At 44.0% G+C, this 25,862-nt stretch overlaps 1 protein-coding gene across 2 annotated transcripts in view; it reads right to left on the minus strand.

Annotated features, from left to right (window-relative positions):
- Positions 1-2,549: 2,549 nt before the first annotated feature.
- TOP1 (DNA topoisomerase I) overlaps positions 2,550-25,862 on the minus strand; it is a 114,106-nt gene continuing 90,793 nt past the window's right edge. For both annotated transcript variants that reach the window (XM_089513983.1, XM_089513984.1), the window contains 10 exons: positions 23,704-23,891; positions 20,281-20,425; positions 19,205-19,348; positions 18,342-18,527; positions 17,352-17,420; positions 16,715-16,829; positions 15,123-15,250; positions 5,850-5,944; positions 4,426-4,575; positions 2,550-3,858 (listed from right to left, as the gene is read on the minus strand). In XM_089513983.1, the coding sequence (XP_089370109.1) occupies positions 3,756-3,858; positions 4,426-4,575; positions 5,850-5,944; positions 15,123-15,250; positions 16,715-16,829; positions 17,352-17,420; positions 18,342-18,527; positions 19,205-19,348; positions 20,281-20,425; positions 23,704-23,891 (1,323 nt within the window). In that variant the 3' untranslated portion in view covers positions 2,550-3,755. The remainder of the gene's footprint in view (positions 3,859-4,425; positions 4,576-5,849; positions 5,945-15,122; positions 15,251-16,714; positions 16,830-17,351; positions 17,421-18,341; positions 18,528-19,204; positions 19,349-20,280; positions 20,426-23,703; positions 23,892-25,862) is intronic.

The following is a 25,862-nucleotide window of genomic DNA, read 5'->3' on the forward strand; positions in this document are numbered from 1 at the left end:
TGTTGTGAGCAAAAAATAGGGACACTGTAGTCGGGCACGTTTGAACACTTACTTTCCCTTAAACTAGTTTAAAATAAGCTACTTGCAACTTTTGTGAGTCTACTGAGTCTGAAGGCAAAGGCAAGACACCAGTTTTCTTCTTCACAGTGGAAAGGAAAGGGGTAATGGATTTTGCTAGCTTAGTTCATCCCTCCTGGATTTAGTTTCTCCCACAACTATACAAGAACACTGGTGACCAATGTGGCTTAATAAAATAAGTGCACACCTGAAATTGACTATATAACCATTATATTACCTTCTAAATTCCACTTACTGGAGACTGGACATTATTATGACCAAACTATCTTTGGATATAACCAACCCCCCCCCCCCCCCCCCCCGGTTTTGTATCTATACTATTTCAGCCTAGTTCTTTTCTACAATTCTCTTCCCATTTATTTTTTCCTGCATTTATTTTTCAGTTCTCTTTCCATTTTTTCCCCCTTATCCAGTTTTGGGTACTTTGTAAGTTCTTCCTGTGTATCCATTTTCATTAAATGTTCTTTGTTAGTCATCTTGCTGGGCTAGAAAATTCTTATATCTTCAATAAATCTTAAATGTTTGTTAAAACAGTATGTTCATTATTATTAAAGGTATCAAAGTAGAACACAGAGCTCCAGATGTCAAGGGATGTACACATCTCTGCGTGTTTACAGCTTCTAGTTTCTTGCCCCGTACCACTTCCTTCCACCCCATACAGGGTGTACTATGACATTTATGAAATTCTGATGCCGAGACTGATGATCAAACTAAGGAAAATGTTACAGGGGAAGGGGAGTGTAAGAATTTATTATTTCCAGGGGACCAGTGTTTTCATGGCACATAAATGGGATTTGGCAAGGCTAAGACAGTAACACAGGATATACATGAATTTTCTAACTTTGCATGCCTGCTTTACATTTGGTTCATCTCCCAGATTTGTTACAGTAGCCTGTTAGTGCAGTGGTTAAATGCTGGTACTGCAGCCACTCACTCACAATCACAATGTTGAGAGTTCAATACCAGCCAGGGGTTCCAGGGTCAATTCAGCCTGGCATCCTTCCATAGCTCTTTAAATTGAGTTCCCAGCTTGTTGGGGGCAATTAGCTTACACATAAGGAAGTGCTTAAGTGCACTGATAAGTGGTATAGAAATGTACTTGCTACAATATCAATAGTCTTTTCTGGAATGAATGTATAACTTTAAGATTAATCAAGCAGAAACAAGAGTAAATAAGGCTCTGCATAGTTAAGGAGCTGCTATCATGCCTGATTCATCTGGAATAACAGACAGTGCTGACAGCAGCATGCCTTTAAAATGCCAATGTGAATGCTATTTAGAATGGTATACATCAAACTGGAAGTTACCCAAAACTGGACAGCTAGGTACTACTCAACGGTCGTTTCATTCAGTCATGTTTTGAAGGATTCTATTCTTTCTTCAGAAATAGTGATTCTGTTGAACAAGATTGAGGTTGGGTGTTACAAGTTTATAGGAAAAGTGAAAATATAATCTTGTTTTATCATTTGGAATGCAAGACCTGTTGTTAAAATTATATTTTCATCTTGACTATAAAGTCATGAGGTAGTTTTGGGCATGGTATGTCTTCCTAAATTAAAAAAACAAATTGACTGATTTCCTAAATCAGTGTAAATATGAAGAATATAGTTAAATCCAAAACAAGAGCCATCCTCACTTTTTGTCTATAAAGAAAGAAAAGGACAGTTCCACAACAATGACTAAGGATGGGAACCTACAGAGAAACCAGCCTTGGGAATTTTAAGATTTATGAAGGTTGAAACACACAAGGAAACCACAAAAAAAATGGTCAGAAAACTGGCAATTTTATGATGTTGCTCCTGGTGTTGGTCATATGGGAATTCAGCTGTGCTTCCATTAAGGATAGACCAAGCTGTTAGTTTATGGTTTCTGTCAATTTCTCATTCTTCCTGTCTTCTGTGCATTGTTGCATTTCCATAGTGATTTGCATTTTTAAAAAAGTTCTGCTTGGAATTTTGTTCACATTTTTGTTTGCAATTTTCCTATGATAATTTACTTTGTAATCACTCCCCCCCCCCCCTTACATGATGCATTTCAGTACGCATTTTTATTTGGAGAATCACATTTCTACATGTGGAGTAATGTAGGTATTAAAGATAACCATGCTTAATTTACTGGTATGGTGGGTATAACCTGTGTGGATCTGCATTAAAATGCAAAATGGACTAATTTCTCCTCCACTTTCTGACCGGTTGGTTCCTTAGAAAGTTCATCCTGGAGCCTCCACCTCAAAGCACTTCATTTGGCAGTTATACACAGCCAGCTCTTTAGCCTTCTGGGTACAAGAACACACAGATGCTGGCATTGCGTTAAGTTGTAGGAATTTATTTTAAATAACCTACAGTTGATTAAAAGGGAATTCATGATAAAAATAGAAGATAATTGTTGAGGAAAAACTACGGGAAACTTGTCTTTGCACCACACTAAGCTAACAATGCCTCTTGGACTAACAGATTATAGCAAAAAAAGGGTTCACATTAAAATTCTGCTTTATTTTTTTTTAAATTTTTGTACACAATTACAAAAGAAAAAAAAATAAAAGCCCTAAAATCTTGATTATTTTTCCTTTTTTTTTTTTGGACCAAAGCTCACTTCCCTCAAAATTTTATTGACCTGTGAAAGTTCTTTTTACACAATAAAATCATTCAAGTAAAAGAAGGGAGGGAGGGAGTTTTCTTAAAAAATGGGGGGGGGGGGGAGGAGAGAGGGAAAAACCAACAAGAAGAAAAAGCAAAACCAAACCCACAGCTGTGGATATTTCTGGTATATATAATCTCTTTATATATATATATATTAAGTACTCAGAACAAAGTATGATGGGAAAGCAATTTGCCACCAATTTATTTGTACTCATAATCCATTACCCCTTCCCAGCTTTTTCCTTCCTACCCTCTGCAAATCTACATGATCTTTAAGATCAAGAAGAAAAAAAAGTTTAAATATTTTAAAATAATTAAAAGCAGTAAAAATTCACATTAACCAAAAAAACAAACAAACAAACAAAAAAAACCCCAACAAAACAAAAACCCCACTCAAGTCAGGAAGGATCTTCCCATCATGCTTTGCTTTGAAGAGATGTGTTTTTACTATAAGTTTTCAATATCATGATGGGACCAAGTAAAAATGAAAACACCTGGGTGTTTCCACAATGACCATTCTGGCCAGAGATAGTGTGCTGAGGGAATCAGTTGTGTTAAATTAATGGGGAGTGGGGTGGGGAATTAAGGAGTCCATTTTCTATTAAAATATAGAAGTTATTGCAAAAACCCTAACTGTAAAAACACACCAATATCTCATTGGATTCTGTATACAGTAGCTAATGATTTCCAAGCTCTTCACTGTAATGGTGACTTCGCCTGGAAGAAGGTCAACAAATTCCCCCATCCACCTGTCCTCCCTCCAGAGATAAAACACAAACCATACAGCTAAAAATTGGGTCTCTGGCACAAGATTTAAATAAGTTGTCCATAGGACAACTGGCTCAGCTCCTCTATAGTATTTCCAGGCATATCTTTTCTGAAAGATGTTGGGTATGTTATTGGACACTTGTTTTCCCTTCCCAATGCTCCCCCCCCCCCCCCCCATATAAAGGACAAGTAAGGCTCACAGTTTATCAATCTCCCTACAACCAGGCTACTCTGCTTCTCTTTCACTGAATACAGCCCATTAAAATCATATTAAAACTCAAAGTCGTCATCTGCCATGTCAATTGCCCAGGCAAATTTCTCCCGTTGGGTTTTATTGTAGATCTTCTCAATGGGTATTCCAAATTTCTTACACCTAGATGTGGGGGGTGGGGGTTTGAAGGGAGAAAGAGAACCAGAAACAGTTAATAGCAATACTCAAAGGTACACTGTAATGAAACAACAATAGGGTTGTTAGTGCATTCTGTAAGCCTATACCATACACATGTAGCAGGGCATTAGATACCCAGGGCTTCACCACCACTCCTGCTCTACCTTTCAACCCTGTTCCTCTGTGCCCATGCACTGAAGCTGCCAGCAGTTTTGATCTACCAACTTTCTACCCCCAACTCCCCAAACTGTGAGCACAATCATATTACTCTCGTCCATGAAGATCACACGCAAACTTCTGCACCAGTTTTTGGAGGCAGAATTATGTGGAATCAAGGGATGCACAATGCATCTAGCTTTAAAAAATGAAACTGGAATGCACATTTTGACATAAAAACACACAAAGGCCCACCTACTACCAGCAGCCAAGCTAATATAAAAAATCTATCCCACATCCCAGCAGGACCAGGGCCTGCCTCCTTTCAAGGACTGAAATAAGGTGAAGTGATGAGGGCAGTGATTCCTTCTCCTTTTTTCCCAGACAAGAGCTTACCAGGCAACAGAAATTCTAGGATCCAGGTAATTTAGTTTGGAGGTCCCCAAAGCAATTTGCTTATTTTCCTCTCGGTCTGTAGCCTGGACCTCCAACTTCATCAACTGCTCCTCAATTCTTTGTACAGCTTTCTTCTTACTTTCAACAGTCCTGGGGAAAAATCATATTAAGTCGGCTGCTAAACATATAGGAAGTTCTGTTAACTCTCTCTTAATGCTGAAATTTACATACTTCACACTACCGTCTGTAACATCTACTTTCTTTAGCCTCATAACCACTGCATATGGTAAATCAATAATGTGCCCCTTATACAGAGAGGTGAACAGGTACAGCAACCTGAGTCTGGAAAGACTTTAGTTGAGTAGGAAACTGAACCAAGACACTCACAGAACTACCCCACATGATTTATGGTGGCTAGATGCAAAAGAGAGCAGAGCTTATGTTTTCACAAAGTATGCAGAACAGGCAATTTCAGCAGGTGCACCTTACATAACAAGGAGCTCTGTGCTTCTGCAGTGGGCCACCCTAGCATGAATTTATCTATGTACAATTGGCTTCCCACTTCAGAATTTCCCACACTGGTCTGCATTAAGGTGGCAGACACAAGTGACAGGGCCATGACACATGAGAGGGCAGCAAACACAGCTGATTCTCCTCCTCTTGTTTAATCACATGGGGTGGATGCCCATATATCTATATTTTTAATTCTCACAATTATAGAAATGAAAATTCCAAAATGCCTAACATCAGAAATGGGAGAAAAAGGGAGGGGGAGGAGGTGCTTCTTATGGTATTCTAAATTTTCCAGAGCTTTCTGGATGGTTCAAGCACAATCTCAATAAATATCAATAAAATCTCAATAAAAGACATTAGGGAGAACTTAGGAGAGGAAAGAGCAAAATTTACAGGAACTTAATTGTGTACCCACCATTTCAAAGTCAGAACATACAGTCAGGCCTCCATATCCGCAGGGGATCCATTTTGGACCCCACCCCCCTGACCATGGATACCAAAATACACATATACATATGCTCAGGTCATTTTTCATAATGGCGGTGCTAAATGTTGATATTAAGTGGAATTTATAAGGTTAATGAAACATGCAAGGCAGCATCAGCCACAGATACACTTCCTAGGATGCACCCTGTGAATTCCTCCTCAAATTTTCTCTGTAACTGACTGCCTAAGACGCTTTCTCATGGACCTAAAAAACCTGGTCTGTATATTCACAAGTAAGACCTATTGCATTAAGTGGGGCTTACTTCCAGATAAGAGTTTGCAGTTTGAATCACAGACCGTGGAGAGAGTCATAAAAGGAAACCAAATATTCAAGAGACAGTCATTTAAAAAGATACTTCATTTTGGCGTAATGTTTGCATTGTATGCCACATTGGCAATCCATGTGTCACAGAAGACAGACGTACTTTTTAGATTTCTCATCCCTTCGAATCTTGGCATCAGCTTTGGCGCTTTTCAGTTCTCTTTTGGCATCAGCCAACTGATCCTTCTTGGCATCAATCTAGATAAGACAAAATGTAGGCAGGAGTCAGGATGAAGGTGACAAACTGCAAATAGTGATCAGGCCCCCCTCTCCAAAACCAAAACAAACCAAACAAAAAAACAGTGCCCTGGATACTAAGGTGGAGTCTTTGTCCAAAGATAAACATTGCACTTCATTTCTATGAAGTGCTTTTCTAACTGGGAAGGAGAAGGCTAGCATCTCCCCTTTCCCAAAACTACCACCAACTCTCTATTATTATGAATATATGGTCCTGTGAATTCTGGGATGTGTCCCTGTTCTATGATGGCATGCTCCCCTTGACATGCTATCTTCAAGCCAGTTTGCCTCTTGGTCCTCTACTCCTGGAGCCCTTTCATACTAAATAATTATAGTGTTATATTTCACTTTAACTGTTATGGCTGTATTCTATGGAATCATGAGGTTTGTGGTTTTTTGAGACACTGGAGCTGAGAAATGCTCTTCCCTAAACTGCAAACTCCAGGACTCTACAGGATGCAACCATGGCAATTAAAGCAGAAACGCAGTGCTATAGCTGTATAGTGTGAAAAAATGCCTGTTTTGAGGGAATGAAGATTAGTAAAAGTGGAAGTTAAATCTTATGTGGCTGGCTAAGCAGTGGTTTATAATAGAGAATTCACAGCCTTAGAGTTCACCTAAGTTATGACTGACAGGCTTTTCAGCTCCCTTGAAAATAATGGTCCAAATGAGTTGGGGGAAGGAAAGAGAAGGCAGCCAAGTCATTATCATTTTATCAGAGCTGTCAGTCCTACCAACTGAAGCCAGGTTAAGTATTATGAAAGCCAGGAAAACCCCAAAACAAAGTGATTAATAAATCAGACTGGCTTATTGACAAGAGGGTTATTTCAGATTCAGGCCTAACCAAACTGACCTCAGGGGTTTGGCCAGAAATCCTGAAAAGCAAAAGGGCGAGTTAGTGAAGTGAGAAACAAACATGTGCTGAACTTATAAAGCCTTGCAATTTTTGTGGGGAAAGGTTTGCCTGTAGAAGAGTTAAATCCTCAATATTATCAAGCAGCAATGAGTATGGGATACATGGATAGAAGTGTGAGATCTGACTTACTTATAGTTCATTGCAATGCAAATCTGCTCTTGGATTTTATCACTTGAGACCTCTGGAGGGAGTGAGATTGCTTGTTTGAATGCTTTGCCATGGGACAATATAGCCCCCAAACAAAGAAAACAAGCACACCAGGAAAATGGCTGGGCTAGAGCCTTTTCTACTGTTGCTTCATGTTCAATATGCAGGGAGCCTCTTTCACCTGGCAGAGATTCAATCATATGATCCCCCCACCTGCAATCTCAGCAGTACAGTCCCAAGTATGTTTTCCCCATATGATGTGCATAAATAAGCTGAACCTCATTTAGTGTCAACTTGTCAAGATTTAGCTACAAACTACAAAGCTTTTTTAGGGAGAGGGAAAGCACTGCTATTTCTTAGGTCCTGACAAAAAAATCAGAAAATGCTCCTCAGTAAAACATCACAGCCTAGATTCTGGTGGTACCATTATAACACATTACTCTTCTCCTAAAAGGTGCCTACATAATAGAAAGGATTCAGAGAATCGGAACAGAGTTCTCCCATAAAGGGAATTTTTCTTCATTCCCTTCCTGTTGCAGCTTGTTATGTTGCCCAGAATGTTTGTGACATTTGTCAACTTTCTAGAACACCGTGGGATGTGTTGTGGGGGCTGTGGTTGAAGGAAGAAATTGTGAAAACAGCAGACTGCCCTTGCATGAGTGAAAGAGTACACAGTTCTTTTGATCTTCCCTGGTGCCCTGAGTGCAAAGTGGGATGGAATACTGAAACTTTATTGAGTTTTTATTTGGGGGGGGGGGGGGGAGTCTGCTCCCCAAATTACTTCGTAGATAATTATTCCTGTCACAGAATTAACCTGCCAGCTGTACAACTGAAAAATGGGAGAGACAGGTTTTAAAGTAGTTTGGTATAAATATAAGGTCTACCTATAAGGATTGTATGTAACACCACTAAATGGTGTCTTATCAAAAATCAGATAAGGACAGGTTGCTTACCTGTAACGGTATTTCTTCGAGTGGTCATCTGTGAATACATACAAATGGGTTTCACTGCGCCTGCGCAGTGCTGTTCGGAATCTTCTGGAATCACTGGGCAAAGTTTACTTTGCAACATATAGAAACTTTTTGGCGGTAACTCCGCCCACCCGTTATAAGGCCCCTGCCTTCCCGCTCTTTTCCCCAGTTCCGCAATTTGTTCCGCCAAGTAGGTGATGGAAAGAGCCAATCAGAGCAGGACACTGAGGGGATGGACGGGTGGGATTTGTATGTATTCGCAGATGACCACTCGAAGAAATACCGTTACAGGTAAGCAACCTGTCCTTCTTCTTCGTGGTCTCTGCGAATCATACAAATGGGTTTAGACTGACAAACTTAGGTATGCGGCGGAGGGAGTGTCCTGAAACCAAAGCTATGGTAAACCAAAGGTATATTTATTGAAACAATAAACACCTTGAACCATAAAAGAGTCAGTCCTTTTGTTCATGCACAAACCAAACATAGCAATAACATTGCTAAACCTGAGAAGGGAACAAGGGGTCATGCAAGACCAGTCCCATAGAAATGTGCAAACCAACATTCAACAGAATGTAAAACAGTGGCATTATGTAGATAAATGCTGCAACACAAACCCATCAGTAATGCAATCAATGCAACCCTGAAACCAACACAGCCCTCCCGAAAGCTGCGTCTCGGATGGCTCTAGAGTCCAACCTATAATGCTTAATAAAAGTCAGAGGTTGGGACCAGACTGCAGCCTTGCAGACATCTTCCAAGGGAATCCCCGACAGGAATGCAGAGGATGCCGAAACTGCTCTTGTGGAGTGGGACCGAACTCTGCCAGGAAGGGGTTTGCCCAACAGTTCATAGCAGAGGTGGATGGTACCAGCCACCCATTTGGAGAACCTCTGCGCAGACACGGGCAACCCCTTCTTCGGTTCCGAGTAGCATTGGAAAAGTCTCTCGGACCGACTGGAGGTGGAAGTTCTGTCCAGGTAAAACGCCAGCGCTCTCATGACATCAAGAGAGTGCAGACTACGCTCCGCATCCGAGGTCGGGTTGGAAGCGAGGGTGGGCAACACAATGTCCTGGCACATATGAAAGGCAGAGACAACCTTAGGCAGAAAAGTAATGTCTGTCCGGAGGACCACCTTGTCCTTGTGAAACCTCAGGAAGAGCTGGTCCATCCGCAAGGCACAGAGTTCGCCCGCACGGCGGGCAGAGGTGATGGCCACAAGAAAGGCGGTTTTCCAAGTCAATAGTCTCAAGTCCGCTGTGGCCATCGGTTCAAAGGGCTTGGACTGGAGTGCGGCCAGCACCGCCTCCAAGCTCCAAGCCGGAGTCGGTACCGACACGGGAGGGTACAGGTTGGCACATCCCTTAAGCAACCCCTTCACCAAGGGATCCCTGAAAAAGGAAGCCCTCCCCCCGAATTGATACTTGGCACAGATGACGGACAAGTAGCACTTGATGGATGAGAGGCGCAACCCCTCATCCAATAGCGCCATCAAAAACTCCAGCACTACTGGAGTGGAGACCTGAGCAGGAGACAAGCCTTTTCCATCAAGGAAGAGGCTGAACCTCTTCCACGTCAGGGCATAGGACCGCTGGGTGGATGGTTTTTGTGCAGCCAGGATCACCGTCCTCACCGCGTCCGGCAGTGAGGCTAGGGATGGATTCTCCAGGCCACCAGCGGCAGGCTCTCGATGTCGGGGTGTAGGATCTGGCTGTCCTGGATCGACAGCAGGTCCGGACGGAAGTCGAGGCGGAGAAAGCATCTCCTGGAGAGGTGGATGAGGGACGCAAACCAGGGCTGTCTCGGCCACCACGGTGTGATCAGGATCGCATCCGATCGGTCCGTCGTCATCTTGGACACCACCCTGACGATGAGGGGAAAGGGAGGGAAAGCGTAGAGTAGCTCTCCCGTCCACCTGAAGGCGAACACGTCTCCGAGGGATCCGTCCATTCGCCTCCTGGAGCAGAACTGGGGACAGTGGCTGTTCCACTCGGTCGCGAAGAGGTCGAGTTGGGGGGTTCCCCACCGGTCGAACAGGTCGCTGACCGTCTCCGGATGGAGCCTCCACTCGTGGCACACCGAAGAGGATCTGCTTAGGCGATCCGCGAGCTTGTTGTCTTCTCCGGGAAGGTGAATTGCCTGGAGGAGCACCTGTCTCTGGATGTACCAGTCCCAAATGCGTAGCGTCATCTCGAGCAATGTCCTGGATTTGGTGCCCCCTTGCTTGTTGATGTAGTACATCACGGTGGTGTTGTCCGTCCTCAGGAGGACCACCTTGCCTGTGACAGCGGATTCAAATGCCCTCAAAGCCTTCTCTACTGCGAGCATCTCCAAGGCATTGATGTGGAGACGCTTGTCCTGGGCCGACCATCTGTCCTTGACCACAAGGTCGAGAAGGTGGGCGCCCCAGCCTTCCAGAGAGGCATCGGTCGTCAAGGTAAGTTGAGGCTGAGGTTGATGGAATGGCATCCCGCTGCAGACGTTGCGGTCGTCTAGCCACCATCTTAGTGAAGCGGCCACCGGTCTCGGTACCGTGAGCCACCTGGACGGGGAGTCTTCCATCGGAGAAAAGACCAAGAGGAACCAGGACTGCAGTGGACAGAGGCGAAGTCTTGCCCACGGTGTCACGAACGTCATTGACGCCATGTGGCCTAGGGCCACTTGGATGTCTCTGGCCCTCACTCTTCTGTGGGAGATGCAAGGTCTCAGAGATGCCACCAACGCCTGGAAACGTTCCGGAGGGAGAAAGGCGGAGCAACTTTCGGAGTCTAGGATGGCCCCGATGAACTTGGCCTGTCTGGTCGGGATGAAGTGGGACTTCTCCTCGTTGACGACCAGTCCGAGGGAGTGCAACAGGTCTAAGGCGAATGAGACTGCCTCTTGGAGCTCCTGTTGTGAGTCGGCGACAAACAACCAGTCGTCCAGATAAGGGAAGACTCTGTAGCCCTTCTGATGAAGGTATGCTACCACTGGTGCCACACACTTTGTAAAGACCCTCGGAGCCGTGGCAAGGCCAAAGGGAAGAACATTGTAGTGGTAGGCGACGGAGCCGACGGCGAAGGCGAGGAATCTCCGGTGGGACTCCCGAATTCCGACGTGGAAGTATGCGTCCTTCAGGTCGACGGTCGCGAACCACAAGCCCTGGTGGAGAAGTGGCAGAATGGAAGCCAGGGTTACCATCCGGAATCGGCGGTACTCAAGAAACAGGTTCAAATCCCTCAAGTCTAAGATAGGTCTGATGCTCCCGTCGGCCTTCGGTACCGTGAAGTACCTGGAGAAAAAAGCCTTGGAATATTGGTCAGGAGGTAAGGGGGAGATCGCCCCCTTGCCTAGTAAGGTGCGCACTTCGTCGAGAAGGGTGTCCGAGGGGTGAGTGGATATGAAGGCTCCAGTTGGAGGGAGCTCCTGAAACTCGAGGGCATAACCCCTACGGACGATGTCAAGCGCCCACGAGTCCGTCGTAATAGAAGCCCAGATGTTAGAGAAGGGCTGGAGTATGTTCAGGAAGAAAGGGTTTGTGACGAAGCGCGCAGGGGCATTTCAAGATCTTTTCTTGGACTGCTCGGTGTCCTGCCTGCGGGACTTGCGGTACCGGGGAGGGCCACCTCGCTTGCCAGAGGAGGAGGACGATTGGGAGGGGTATCTAGAGCGTTGGGAGCCCTGTTGTTGATATTGGCGTTCCTGGCCATAAGGACGGAAGGACTGACCTTGAGACTGCCAAGGGGGTTGCTTCTTCCGGAACGGTGTCGACACGGAGGAAGACATGCCGTGTTTTCTGGCTGCAGCCTTCATTTTGAATTTGCGGTTTAGACGGTCATCAGTGTCCGTATTGAAGAGGCCAGAGTCGTCCAAGGGCATCTCTTCAATGGCCGCCTTGACTCCCGGGGTGAGATCCGTGCCGCGCAGCCAGGCATGTCGACGGAGCACCATCGACGCCGACATGGCCCTTCCTACACAGTCGGCCATGTTTCGGGACGCGGTGATAAGCCAGCCGCCGATAGAGTGTGTCTCGTCCTGAATCTCGACGAGCTTCCTCTGCGTATCATCCAGGATGTCCGGGACCAAGGGAGAGACACCTTCCATAAGGGCCTGGACATAAGCCCCCATACAGGCCGTATAGTTGATGGCTTTGACCGCCAGAGAAGCCGCAGAGTATGCCTTTTTGGCTAGTCCATCAATTTTACGGGCCTCCCGGTCCACTGGGGACGTCGCCTGCTTGTGGGTAGAGGCGATTTGAGCACCCTCCACAATAGCAGAGTTTTGTTTAGGGTGCGTCGACAGCCAGGCACAGCTCGCAGGGGGAACACGGTAGAGTGACTCTATCTTATGTGAGGTCCCGACCAGCGAAGCAGGGGTCTCCCAAGACCTCTTGATGATAGTCTCCAGCGACGATAGGAGAGGGATGGACGGTGGAGTTGGGATCCGACCATGTACGCGGCGCTCTACCGGGTCCCGCGCAGACTCCTCAGGGTAAGCTAACTCGATGTCCAGGGCCCTGGACATCTTTATGATGTGTTCACTGAAGGTCCTCAGGTCATCCGTGGGGGAGGCTGGCTCCGGATGGTGCATGTCCTGTGGAGAGTCCTGGAGTGAGAACTCATCATCAGACTGGGAAGCTGGGGACAGCACCTGTACCAGGTCGGATTCAGTATCTGACTGGATAGTGAAATCCTCCACCCCGGGTTGATCGTGAGTGGATGTCGAAGGACGGGGCCTCGGCTCCGGACGGGTCACGGCAGCTTGAGATGCTGTTTGGTCCACCGGCTTGGGAGTCGGTACCGAAACCTTGCCCTTCGGGATGTGGCACTGCTGTTTGTCCCGGAAGCTGCGCAGTGCCGTGTCTCGAGGGACCTCCATGTATTACCGGTCGGTCTCGGAGTCATAAAAGACCTCAGGATCTTCTGGCTCGACACCCGAGGGCTGTAGAGTAGGTAGAGATGGGACCGGAGTCGGAGAGCGCCGTCCTCTAGGCTGCGAACCTTCGTCTCCAGAGTCTCCAAGGGGAGCAGTAGTAAACCTTGGAGGGCTCTGCGTTGGGCTAATCTCAAGTCTCCCTGATGAGGGTCGTCCATGGACCTCCACACGGGGCCGAACCGCAGGTTGCGCCGTCGGGATTGGACGGTCCGGAGAGTGGAGCCTGGAGCCAGAGCGATGGTCGGTATGTTTGGAGGCGACATTGGATGTAGAGGCTCCCGTAGAAGAATCGTCACGTGGCCTCTTTTGTTTTGGGGCCGAAGATGTAGAGTCTGTGGATTTCGATTTTCTCTTCGCGGCCCTTGGAGTCTCCGGAGGGAAGAACGGATTGTCTTCCAGGTCCACAATCACAGAAGTCCCGGACTTGGAGGACTTGTGCTTTGAAGGAGAGCTGGGTTTTGATGTGCCCGCGGCTGAGGGGCGGTCGTCTTTACCCTTGGCCTTCTTGTCCTTCTTTTTGGCCGACTTGGACTCATGCGAGGAGACGGAGGGGTCACGGTCGGTACCGACGCCAGAGGAGGAACCGGAGGGAGTTGCTGCAGCCGTCGAGCCCTCGGTCCCCGAAGTTTTATGGGGGCGCTTTGAGGGCTTGTCGGTGGCACTGGATCTGTCTGGGCCGCTGGCCACTTGAGGAGCTTTGGAGGTGGCGCTGGGCCTGTCTGGGCCGCGGGCCACAAGAGAAGGTGTAGTGGGTGCCGGAGGTGCAGACACGGCACTCGCCGGGCTCTCCCGGGGCTTGGGGGCCAAGGGTAAGGTTGCTGGAGACGGGGCGGAGGCTGGACAGGAACTCTCCCCGTGGACCTTACCCTGCGCGATGGCTGAGGTCAAGCGGGACTCCCGATTCTTCCTCGCTTGGGACATCATGGACCTACACAACTGGCAAGCCTTCATGTCATGGTCCTTGCCCAAGCAGAGTAAGCATGATGAATGCGGGTCTTGAACAGGGAGTTTGCCCCCGCACACATCACACTTTTTGAAGGGAGGGGACATCTTCCCAGGTCGACGAAGCCGAAGGAGAATACAAAAGCGAAGTCAAACAGTCCGAGGTCGAAGTACAATAGGGAGGTCAGCAAAGAGAATGGTCAAAAAACGGTCCGAAGTCAAGTAGCCAGTGATTCAAAGCAAACAAGCGACGAGCGAAGTTCCAACAGCAGCTAACGCGGTGGAAAAAAGGAACTGGGGAAAAGAGCGGGAAGGCAGGGGCCTTATAACGGGTGGGCGGAGTTACCGCCAAAAAGTTTCTATATGTTGCAAAGTAAACTTTGCCCAGTGATTCCAGAAGATTCCGAACAGCACTGCGCAGGCGCAGTGAAACCCATTTGTATGATTCGCAGAGACCACGAAGAAGAAACAAGTTTCATGAGTGAAGCACTCCTATGAAAGGGCCTAATACAAGTTACTGTATATACTCATGTATAAGTCTAGAAATCTGAGTCAAAAAATTGATCAAAAAACCTGGGTCAACTTATCCACGGGTCAATGCAAGTGCTGTCCCTTAACTCAAATAGGACCCATCTCCCTCTCTGAGTAGAATGGTAAAAGGTAAGAGCTTAGTTCATCCTAGGAGCACCTAAAAGAAGCACCAACCTCCTCTATTATTTCCACTATGGTCCTGCTTCTGGCCTTTTTGAATACTTGTATAGGAAAATAGAAGTACAGTGCATCCGCGTTATATGCGTGTGTGCTATACGCGGCTTTGAGCGTATGTGTTCAAGCTGCGCAGGAGCGCGTGGGGCGCCATGTCCCATTCAGATGAATGGGGTGTGCGGCCATGGCATGCACACTGCTGCGCTACCGCATGCACGAGACCCATTCAAGTGAATGGGGCTCAAGCATAGGCGAAATTCGCCTTACGCGGGGTGGTCCAGAGCGGATCCCCGCATAAGGCAAGGGTCTACTGTATTATTTGGCATCATTTTCCTTTTCTTCATTCTTTACATCCTTTGTTGCATGCCCCTAAGTTTTACCCTCGACTTATACATGGGTCATATCAAAATTCATAATTTTGGCCCCAAAACCTGCCCTCGACTTATACATGAGGTCAACTTATAGTCCAGTATATACGGTAGATGAAAACTGAAGTAATGAAACCTAGTCTCAGTGTGGCTTTTAATCATAGGCTTTCACCATTACCTTGCTCTGCAAATTCATCATGGATTTTTCAAAGGTCTTTGGAGGCGCCCTCTGATGGTTGCAGAGAATAGCAACAGCTCTATTGGCACGGTTATAAGACAGAATCTTTGCTGGGATGTTATCATCAGCTGAAAGAAGTCAAAATAAACAAATGAAAATTACAATTTTGATAAGGCAAAGTTTAATTATTATGAATTATTTTACTTTTTGATAAGGCAATGAGAGCTTAGCATCTTGGCTCTTAGTTGGCTGTAGCTAAAAAGCAATGATATAGTATAATGACTAAGAGATTGATGCAGAAGTCAACAGGTTCTCAGCTGGAATCATGAACTTATTGGGAAGCTTAGGCACACTCACAGCTCCACATATGCAATATAGGAACACTAAAACTAGCCCAAGTTACAGAGTTTTGTAGGATTTACAACATACAGTGATATTATTATCAGGATAATTTTGCCCTCTATTTTATTCTGTGTGAACTTTACGAAAAGAATTAAGCCACAGGATTTCTCTTATGGCAAAATTTTATAAAGTCATTCTCATACTTCATCATTATTATTTTGTAGTGTACATGGGCTATACAGTTGGCCCTCCATATCCATGGATTCTTTATCCACAGATTCAAGTATTCATGGCTTGAAGAGATTTTAAAAATACATAAATTCCAATAAGCAAACCTTGATTTTGTCATTGTATACAAGAGACACCATTTTACTATGTCATTATATTTAATGGGACCTGAGCATCCATAGATTTTGTTATCCATGGGGGTCTTGGAACCAAACCCCAGAAGATACCAAGGGCCCACATTTAAATTGGCAACCTTCTGCCAGTTTGTGACTACTTGCATACAGGAGTTTTCTTAATAACCTTAAGGACTAGGAGTTACTGTTCATTTTTTAAAAACCACAGATCCGTGTGGGTTTCACTTTTGTATTGCCTTAGATTTACCACAAATTTATTTCAATTGAATGTAGGATAATACAGTGGGCCCTCCGTATCCACGGATTATCTGTGGATTCAAGCACTCATGGCCTGAAAATATTTTAAAAATATATAAATTCCTAAAAACAAACCTTGATTTTGTCATTTTATATAAGGGACACCATTTCATTATATCATTGTATTTAATGAGATCTGAACATCCACAAATTTTGGTTTCCATGGGGGTCCTAGAACCAAACACCAGCAAATACCAAGGGCCCACTTAACTTTATTCTGAAACCTCATTGCTATATGCAAGGTTACCATACAGCCTCTTTTTCAGAGCTAAAATTTCTGTCTGGGTATATTTTTTAACTGATTGGGGATTTTAAAAATAGCTGCTGTTCTTTTGCTTCTTGCTTGCTGATGCCATCTGAATTTTCATAGCCATCAGTGGTTTGAAACAGTAATTCAGTAAATGTGTCCTCTTTTTTGCTTTTCAGACTGTTATGTTAATTATTAGGGAACTAAACTTCACTTTTTAAAAAAGCTGCTTTTGTGGAGCATACTAATGCACATTCCTGCCCAGGCTCTGAGGCCTGTATCTGCATCAGCCACCATCAAAAGAAAGAACAGAGAATTTAATGTATTGGGTCAAAGACACTTACGGGTTGTGAGCTCCTTCAGCTGCTGCTGTAGCGTGATGGAGGCATTGTATGTTCGGAATACCTTTGCTGTAAGCCCTTCCATAAGGTCTTGAAGATGTTTATTTAAAATGCTGGTCTGTGTAGGCGAATATAAACAAAAAGGAGGAGAGGGGTTATAAATTCATTCTAGCACCACAGTATCAGGTTTCCTCAACCTAAGCATTTAAATCCCTCTTCCTTTCACAGTTTGGGCAGCAGAAAAGTTTTGACAACATCTACTTTTTTTCTTGGAATATGTATATGAATCTAAGAAGGTATGTAGCCTTGTACATACATTCTTAAAAGAGCAATAAAAATATGAAATCAGTACATTGTAAAGCAGAACTGAAACTTAAGGTATAAAAACAGGATCAAAAACATAGCAACTAATATGCCTTTCCAACCCACCCTGAAATGACTGCAGGAGTTTCTAAAATGATAGATATCTAGTCTCTGTTTAATACATTACTTATTTCTGTACAAAGCATTGCATGAAACTTTGGCACCTTCCTGAGACAGAATCAACAGCAGGTGTTATTTTCACAGTGAGAACTTCTAGAAAAGGTCCCCCAAGAATGTGGTGATAGACAAAGTTCCCAAAGATGAGGAAACCACTTACATTGAGCCTGTCAAAGAGATCATCTTCAGGCTGCTTGTTCTCCATGAATAATTGAAGATTCTTAAAAACCTACAGAACATGCATGGGTGAGAGAAAAAAGAATGAAACAAGGAAAACTGGCATTATTTTGGCTTCACAGTGCAATCTTGTTGTTGTGCGCCTTCAAGTTGTTTCTGACTTAGACGACGACCATAAGGCAAACCTATCATGGGGTTTTCTTGGCAAGTTTCTTCAGAGGGGGTTTGTCATTGCCATCCTATAAAGTCTTCAAACTGCTTTGCTGCTGTTGTTGCTTCAAGTTGTTTCTGACTTACAGCGAACCTATCAAGGGGTTTTCTTGGCAGGTTTCTTCGGGGGAGGATGTGTGTGCCACTGCCATCTTCTTAGGCTGAAAGGGTATGACTTGCCCAAGGCCACTCAGTGGTTTTACAAGTCTGAGCCAAGATTCAAACACTGGTTTCCAGAGTTGTAGTCAAATGCTCCAACACTACACCATGATGGCTCTCTCACATTGCTTAACAGCTGCTACATTCCACTGGTCTACAAGAAATGAATTTTTGGCTTTTGCCAACAAAGAAGTACACTGGCCACTCAGGGTGTGTTAAAGAGGCATGACATTTATAAAACCACAAATCTTGCACAGAGCAAAGAGAGAAAAAAATGAAGAGAGTCATTGATAACATATACATTAAGAGCACCCAGAACCTCCCTTTTCAGTGGCAGTATGCTAGGGACGAAGAACAGGAGAGGGGCTGTTGCCTTCATGACTGGCTATGGATTCTACCAAAACATGAGGCTAGTCACACCTGAAACTTGCATGGTGGACAGATTGATTTTTGGTTTTATCAAGCATAGCAGTTTTTATTAACTCAATCAAATCAGGCCTGAAAATTCACTGGAAAAACAAAACAAGTCTATTTTGAGATTTCTTCCATGTGCCATTTTTCATTAAATGATAGAACATTAAGAAACAAAACAAAAATATCTTACCCTTTTTTCAACAGGGACTTTGTTATAGTATCTTATGGAGTCTTTCCCGAGGAAGTCAAATTCTACCACGTATTCCTGGCCATCCAATTCTGGATGCAAGTTAATATGTTCCACACGGAGGGAACAGCAGCCCACTGTGTCAGCTGTCTCTCCTTCTTCCTTTTCATTACCTGCTCTTAGAGCAAGCTACAAATACAGAACATTGAGAGTGAGCAGAAGGATGTCAGAAAGAAAGGCACACAAACAGAAGCACTTTAAACTACACTGGGGCAGCAAAGAGAGGTTATTTCAGGATTCTTTGAACTACAGTGCTATCTCCTTAAAATTTCAAAGTTTAAGGGATTTAAAATTCCTTGAAGGCAGATAATACTTAAGGCTGATGTCCAAGCCTTCCTCAAATTCAACTGAAAGTTTACACTAAAATTTGTTTCACCTGAAATCCATGTTCTCAGATTCTGTAGGTGATTTGGCCTCATCTGTGCAGCTGCCTTGATGACCTAACAGGGACTATAGCTCAAGGCTAGTGTAAATGAGGACTACTTCTTTTGTATTTTAGCTCTGCCCATTTCTCATTTTTTGATTTCAGACTAGTTGCTATACGAAGTTCTGTCCTCTATTGGTGCCACCTCTTACAACACTACAGCAGACAAATGGTGCACACAACTGTCCATTGGTGGAACCACCTCTCTGAAATAGTTTCAAACTATTCATTTGCAGCTGCACCTTTGAGGTTTTCTTCAACCACCTGTCCAGTACGTTTTGTGCTTTAGAAACTTATTTGGGTCAAGAAAGGGTTTTAATAGGTGCAAGAGCCTGGCTTTTTAATTCAAAAATGGAAGAAAATGGAACAAAGAGATATTCACTTTGTCAATGAAGTATAGGGCAACAGCTCTCTGCCGCACTCTCATCTCTTTGGACTTCCAGTCTTCTCGATACTGATTTCGAATCCTATCTACACATTTCTTTAATCTCCGAGCAGTTTCATACTTTTGCCAGTCTTTCTCACCCTGGAGAGGAAATGAAAACAAGTAAGATGAAGGCTTATCCCAGAGGAGGGCTCCTGTTTAGAGACAGGATACCATTTGGAGCAAGGGTGGACAAATGCCAGAGGTGGGCTGCATTAATCCCCAATGATACCCTTAGGACCATAATCTCTTTGTCATCTCCACCTCAAATTAGTCAACAGTGGCCATTTTGCCACATCTCAGGGGTTATGGACTGCCCTCTCACCATGTTCTAACCAAAAGGCTGTTGGATTTCCTGCTCTGTCACTTCCTGTTTTGAAGAATGCCCTGTATAGTCTGAAAGAAAGACTGAAAGGACAGGCCTAAAAAAGGCACAACAGGTGAAAAATATTACAAAAAAGTCAGCAGCATGCTCTTCCTCAACTGAGGTTTTTGTGGCAAACAAACTTTTGTCTCAATGCATATGGGACCTTCAGGAACCACAAAAATGGTGTTGGGTGCCACAAGCAGCTCATGGGCACACTTTGCTCACCCCAGTTTAGAAAAAAAATTCAAGCTTCCTTCATTGCCACTGTATAGGTATTATGCAACTCTTTATTCTTTCAATTTAGAACTGCACAATGTTTCGGGTATACTGAGCTAGAGGCGGCATAAAAATTATATAAACCAATGTTTCTCAGGCTCATTGATCTGGAGGACCCCTATCCCCCCTCCCCTCCCCCCCTTTATATGCCAGGGATTAGTATATCTGTGATCATTGTCTACAACTGCTTTCTTTCCTGGAAACTTGCCACAGACCCAAGAACCAATGGCTTGTCAACCAATACCGGTCCCTAGACATTAGTTTGTGTTGCACTGATATAAACAATATTTTTGATTAACAGTAACAGCGTACCCTTTGGATCTTCCATCAGACACCATATCCCTGCAACATACAAAAGAATTCACCTACAGACTTTAACACAGATCCTCACCTTAATTCTAGAGCTTGGGTTCAACATGATGTATTTAATAGACCCTTGGATGTTCTCAGTCCATGACACCAACCAAGTCACTTTGTTATCATGCCGGATTTCTTTCCATTTGTGTCCAGGAGGAGGAGGAGGAACTTTAGAATCCCTGTGCACAAGAACATAGAAAAGATTTCAAAATATTAAAAACAGTAAGGAAGAAACATAGCAGATCATTTATTTAGTCTGGTTCAGGGAATGCAAGCTGGTATACTAAAGTAATAGCCTACTACAGGGTTTCCCAACCTTTTTGACTTGTGTGACCTTTTTAGAATCAGTTTCTATGGCGGAGCCCCTAAGAGGCTTACCCTATGTCTTGTAAACTAATGGTGTTTAGGAGTAGTGTTACTTTTTGTTTCTTATTCTTTAATTTCATCCAATTGTTATTTCTTTCATTTTCCTTTATGATCTGCCTAAATTTGCCTGGTGTTTCTAGGTCTCAAGCTTGACAAACAGGGTAAATCTTTGTTTTGATTCTTAATATGGTTTACAATATTGCAAATTTGAAATCTGAAAGCAAACCAGGCCCAATTACTCTACACAATATTGAACAATACTGTTTTGGATTAATTTAGCACAGTTGTGCTGCCAAAGTTACTACTAGCCTGAAGATATTATACTTGCCTGCCTTTCATCCTCAGGAAGGAATTCTCTTGGGAATAAAAAGCAGGCTTGTGAACATTGAGCTTATAAATAAAGATGGAAGAGGCATGGGTCATGCTCTGCCTCCTCTGTTAGATCACTTAGCTCAGCGGTTCTCAGCCTTTGGGCCTCCAGATGTTTTGGACTTCAATTCCCAGAAGTTCCAGTCAGTATGCTCACTGTTCATGAATTCTGGGAGTTGAAGTCTCAAAAATCTAGAGGCCCAAACGTTGAGAAACACTAACTTAATTACTGGGCTGGCTACAGTGTATGAGATCCCTTCAGCTAGGTTTATGCAGACTGTTGAAACAGTTTAGTTTGTACTGTCAAAATGTATTCCTTTCTATTAACTACCAAAAAAACAAAAGTTATGATATTTGGCAAATATGAATAAACCTTTAATTGGTCACTTGATTGAAATGTACTTGAATAAGTACCTTCATTTATGTAACTTGGGGTAGTTTTTCAGTGAACTGGTGCATGGTCCTCACAAGTTTGATCGAGTACAATGTTAGCCACTAGAACCTTAAACGGACTATTACAGTTCTATCACACAAAAGAGGGAAAAGCTGGTTCTACTCATTTTAGAACTACAGTGTTATAGTTATCCCAAAACAGATATACGGGGCTCCTCTTTGGGCTGTGGAGAATCTACACTCATTAGAAAGTGCTTAAAATATTTTTTATGTAGGGGCCTGATGATTCCTGTAGCTACCAAATCAGAATTAGTTCATACAAAACTGGGTGTAATGGCTATCAAAGCTGAAACTCTTAGTTTAACTATGCATAACAGCAAATTGTTGAAGTACAATAAACTTCTGTTTTGTTCTGGAATCCCTTCTGCCATGATAAGCAAGGAAGCCAAGTAGAGGCAGGGAGAAATCTATGCCAATTTATGTTTATGTATTGGCTAAGGAGAAAGGGGTTCAACTGCTCTCTGGGAAAGCACAAAAGCTGAATGGATGTGGAAAGGTGGCAAGAAGTGAGCCATGCCTCAGCCATGACCACTGTATTTCTGTATGGATGTACAAGACGTAACAACATGTACAATGGGCCCTCTCCTTATGCAGGGGATCCGTTCTGGATCCTCCTGCATAAGGAAAAATCTGCATATGCTCGAGCCTCATAGGAAATGGGGCGCATGCATGTGGTGGAGAAGTGCACATACACCATTATTTCCCTCCCCAAGCGGTGCCCGCACATGGCACAGACACACTGTATATAGAATAGAAATGGACTGAGCTGGAGAAGGAGGCATGGATAATCACAGTACAAAAGTTGACTAGCCTGGCAAAAACAGACAGTGAGGTGGGGAAGATCAGTGGTTTGGAGTGGCTTCTGGCCGCTCCAGCCCCAGTGGACCTTGGTCGGTGTGGGACTGTGGTGGCTGCACAGCTGGTTCTAAAAGCAGGCTGCCACTGCAGTCCCAAACAAGCCACCTGCAAAGAGTGAACTTTCCCTGTTCCTTCTTCTGGCAGTCTGAGGCCACCTTAGGAGGCCTTGGAGAGGCTTCCAGCCATTCTGGGTGCATGCGTCATATGCATGCCCTTTCCCTGGAGCGGCTGGGAGCTGCTTTATTTGGCCCGTCTGATTCAGTCCAGTATCTTCACTTAGCAAGATCAATTTAATTCCATAGTGGATACTGAGGAAAAGTTATCTTATCTTCCAAAACCAGCTTAAAAACCAAGTTTACTCTTGTTCTTTCTTCACTAGGCTGCTCACTACTTGCCCAGACAGAATTCTACACTCTTACAGAGGGAATTTCTCACTTCTGAAATCTCATCTTCTTACACAGCTCCAATCTTTCCTTGCTCTATTTCGGTCATCGTCCAACCTTATCTTTCTTCCAAAAAGACAAAGATTTTATTCCTCAGTGAGACCTAGTTACCAATAACATTAACCTTTCTGCAACTGGGCATGTTGCAACTGCTTTACTGGCTTAAAATACAAGTCCCTATCCCCTGAATTTTTTCAAAAGATTCATCATAAGCAGTGTATTGGACAGGATGAATACCATGTTGTATCCCAGAGATCCCAGTTTGGGTGAAGCTGTACTCTGTATCACAGTCTTCTTTTTAAACTTCTACAGTGGACCCTTGTTATACGCTGGGGTTTGGTTCCAAGATTCCCCATGGATAACAAAATCTGTGGATGCTCAAGTCCCATTAAATATAATGACAGAGCAAAATAGTGTCCCTTATAAAAAATGGAAAATCAAGGTTTGATATTTGAAATTTATATATTTTTTTAACATTTTCAAACTGTGGATGCTTGAATCTATGCATAAAAAATATGTGTATAAGAAGGGCCGACCGTACTATGATATCTATTGGCACAGGAAATGGTCTAATGTAAAGCATTAGAGTTAAATTAGTAAAGCTAACAAAATCTCTGCCTGGACAGGAGATCACTTGAGTACCTCATGGAACCTATTCTGAACTTCCTCAAAATAAAGAACTCAAAAATAACTACCACAACCTACTATTTACAAATTGGTCCTAAGATTTACATTTTGCAAAATCCCTGACAAAAACCTGCTAGGAAAGTCTTTTGTAAGCTTAAGTAAGAAGCTGAAAATAAACATTTCACATTTGACCCATATGGCATATCACCAGCAAAGGCCATGGGCAGGAAATGTCAGACTGTACTTGACAGGTTATCCAGGCTGAGCAGCTTGAACACAGGTGCCATTAATTATGACAAGAACTCTTTCCCTATCTACTGTGCAAAATGTTCCATGCTCACTTGCTACAGTTGATGATGATGTCTTCTGGCATTATCCGTCTCTTTAACATGCCCATTTTGGGATGGTTGCCACGCCCTCGGAAGAGACCTGGAGGTTCAATCTTAAAATTGGCAATTCTTTCCTTGTGATTATCCATAACACAATAACCATATTCTTTTAATAACCGCTCATTTTCCTCTTTAATTTTCTAAAAGAAGACACACAAAAGGAAAATTTTCAATGTACTCAAAAGCCACTAAATAAATTATTCAAGACTGAAAATTACAACAAATTCATTAACTCTGTTCAAGTTGCGCTTGGAGACCTCTGCTGAAAGAAAAAAATTACACGTATGGTAAAGTACACTGCAAGAAAGTAATTAGATTATTTCTTACTTTCTTGGTCTGCTGTTCTTAGGAAATAATGCACATGTCTGCAGATCCAGAGAATAGCTACATATGGCAAGTACAATGAAAGAAAATAGCTGTGATTCCCTAGAGCAGTGATGGCGAACCTTTTAGGGACCAAGTGTTGAAACTAAAAGGCCTTCCAGCACTGGGTTTTACTCAGTGCCGAGGATAGGGACTTAGAGGGGTAGGGACTTTCGGGGTGGGACTGCTTTGAACACTGCACTTAATCTCAATTCTGGTTAGTTGAAACAAGCTTGCTTCATGAACTGCAATTTCAAACTGGCCTGTTTCAATTAACCATAGATAGTTTGGACCGCAGTTTGTTCAGATTTGGATATAACCATTATTAGCTGTAACTAGTGTAAAATGGATGCTGCAAGTTTCAAACATTTATTCCCAGACATGATGGGTACAGGGTGTGCACAAAGTTTGAGATCACTGCAGCTCATTCCTGTAATGATAAACCAAGACATACTGTTATATCTAAAGAAGGCTAAACACAGCAATACAGTTTGTGGAGGTGACTGCTTGTGCATAGGTAACCCATAATTTGAAAATGTTTGATCATTAATGATAATTCTCAACTATTTCTGACTAATGTATATAATTGACTAAACCAGGACAAAGATGCAAAGTGTTGCCACCTAACAACATGCTGCAACAAAAAAGGTACAATAAAAGAGTTACCATATATACTCATGTACAAGTTGACCTCATGTATAAGTTGAGGTCAACTTTTGGGGCCAAAAATATGGATTTTCATATGACCCGTGGATAGGTCGAGGGTGTGCTCGCCTCAACGTCTCCCTGACTGGGCTTTCCTCGCAAAAGAAGCCCAGCAAGGGAGAGGCTTTTGGGTGATCGCGCACCCACCTCGGCGTCTCCTCAGCCAGGCCCCTTCGCTGAGGAAAGGGCCTCGCTGAAGAGAGGCTTTGGGGAAGGTGATCGCCCTCCCCAGAGTCCCCTCGGCCAGGCCCCTTCCCAAGGGAAGGGGCCTCGCCGAAGGAAGGCTTCTCTGGGGAAAGCCTGGTGGAGGAGAGGCTGCAGGACGTGCGGTCTCCCTCGCTGGGCTTTTCCCATCGGAGGGAGTCGAGGCTAGCGGGGGCTGCAATCGGGCACCCTTGCCAGCGTCTCCCCAGCTGGGCTATCTCTTGCAGAGGTAGCCCAGCTGGGGAGAGGCTTGGTTAAAGTACCGCATTGCCCTGTAGATAAGTCAACCCGCGATTTTGGATGCCATTTTAGGGGAAAAAATTCTTGACTTATAGTCAAGTATATACGGTATTCCTCTTCCACATGAAGATCACATACAACTATATAAAAGGAATAAGCCTATTTCTTATTTTTATCCATTACTGGAAAGGCACTTAACAGAGAATAAATTTTATTTCTCATGAAATGTGCCATAATTGATGGGAAGCATTTTGACCACATTAAAGTGTCTTTCTCTTTACAGTTGTCATCTCAAGTAGCTGACACAGCCAGAAGTGCTTGGTATTAATTTCGGTTGATACGACAACTGCGTCCCTACCTAGACCAAAAGGACCTCGAAGCTATGGTACATGCTCTGGTAATCTCTCGTCTTGATTTCTGTAGCGCGCTCTACATGGGGTTACCCTTGTACCAAGTTCAGAAGCTCCAACTAGTGCAAAATATGGCAGCCAGACTGGTCACCAGTTCTTCAAGGTTTGACCACATAACACCAATTCCCCCCCCCCCCAGATTTTTCAAAAATTTAATTAACACAGGTTTGTTCATCATTTGAATAAATT

This window comes from Sceloporus occidentalis, unplaced genomic scaffold (assembly GCF_023333645.1).
Source record: "Sceloporus occidentalis isolate IW3139 unplaced genomic scaffold, rSceOcc1.0.p SCAF_3, whole genome shotgun sequence".
NCBI lineage: Eukaryota > Metazoa > Chordata > Lepidosauria > Squamata > Phrynosomatidae > Sceloporus > Sceloporus occidentalis.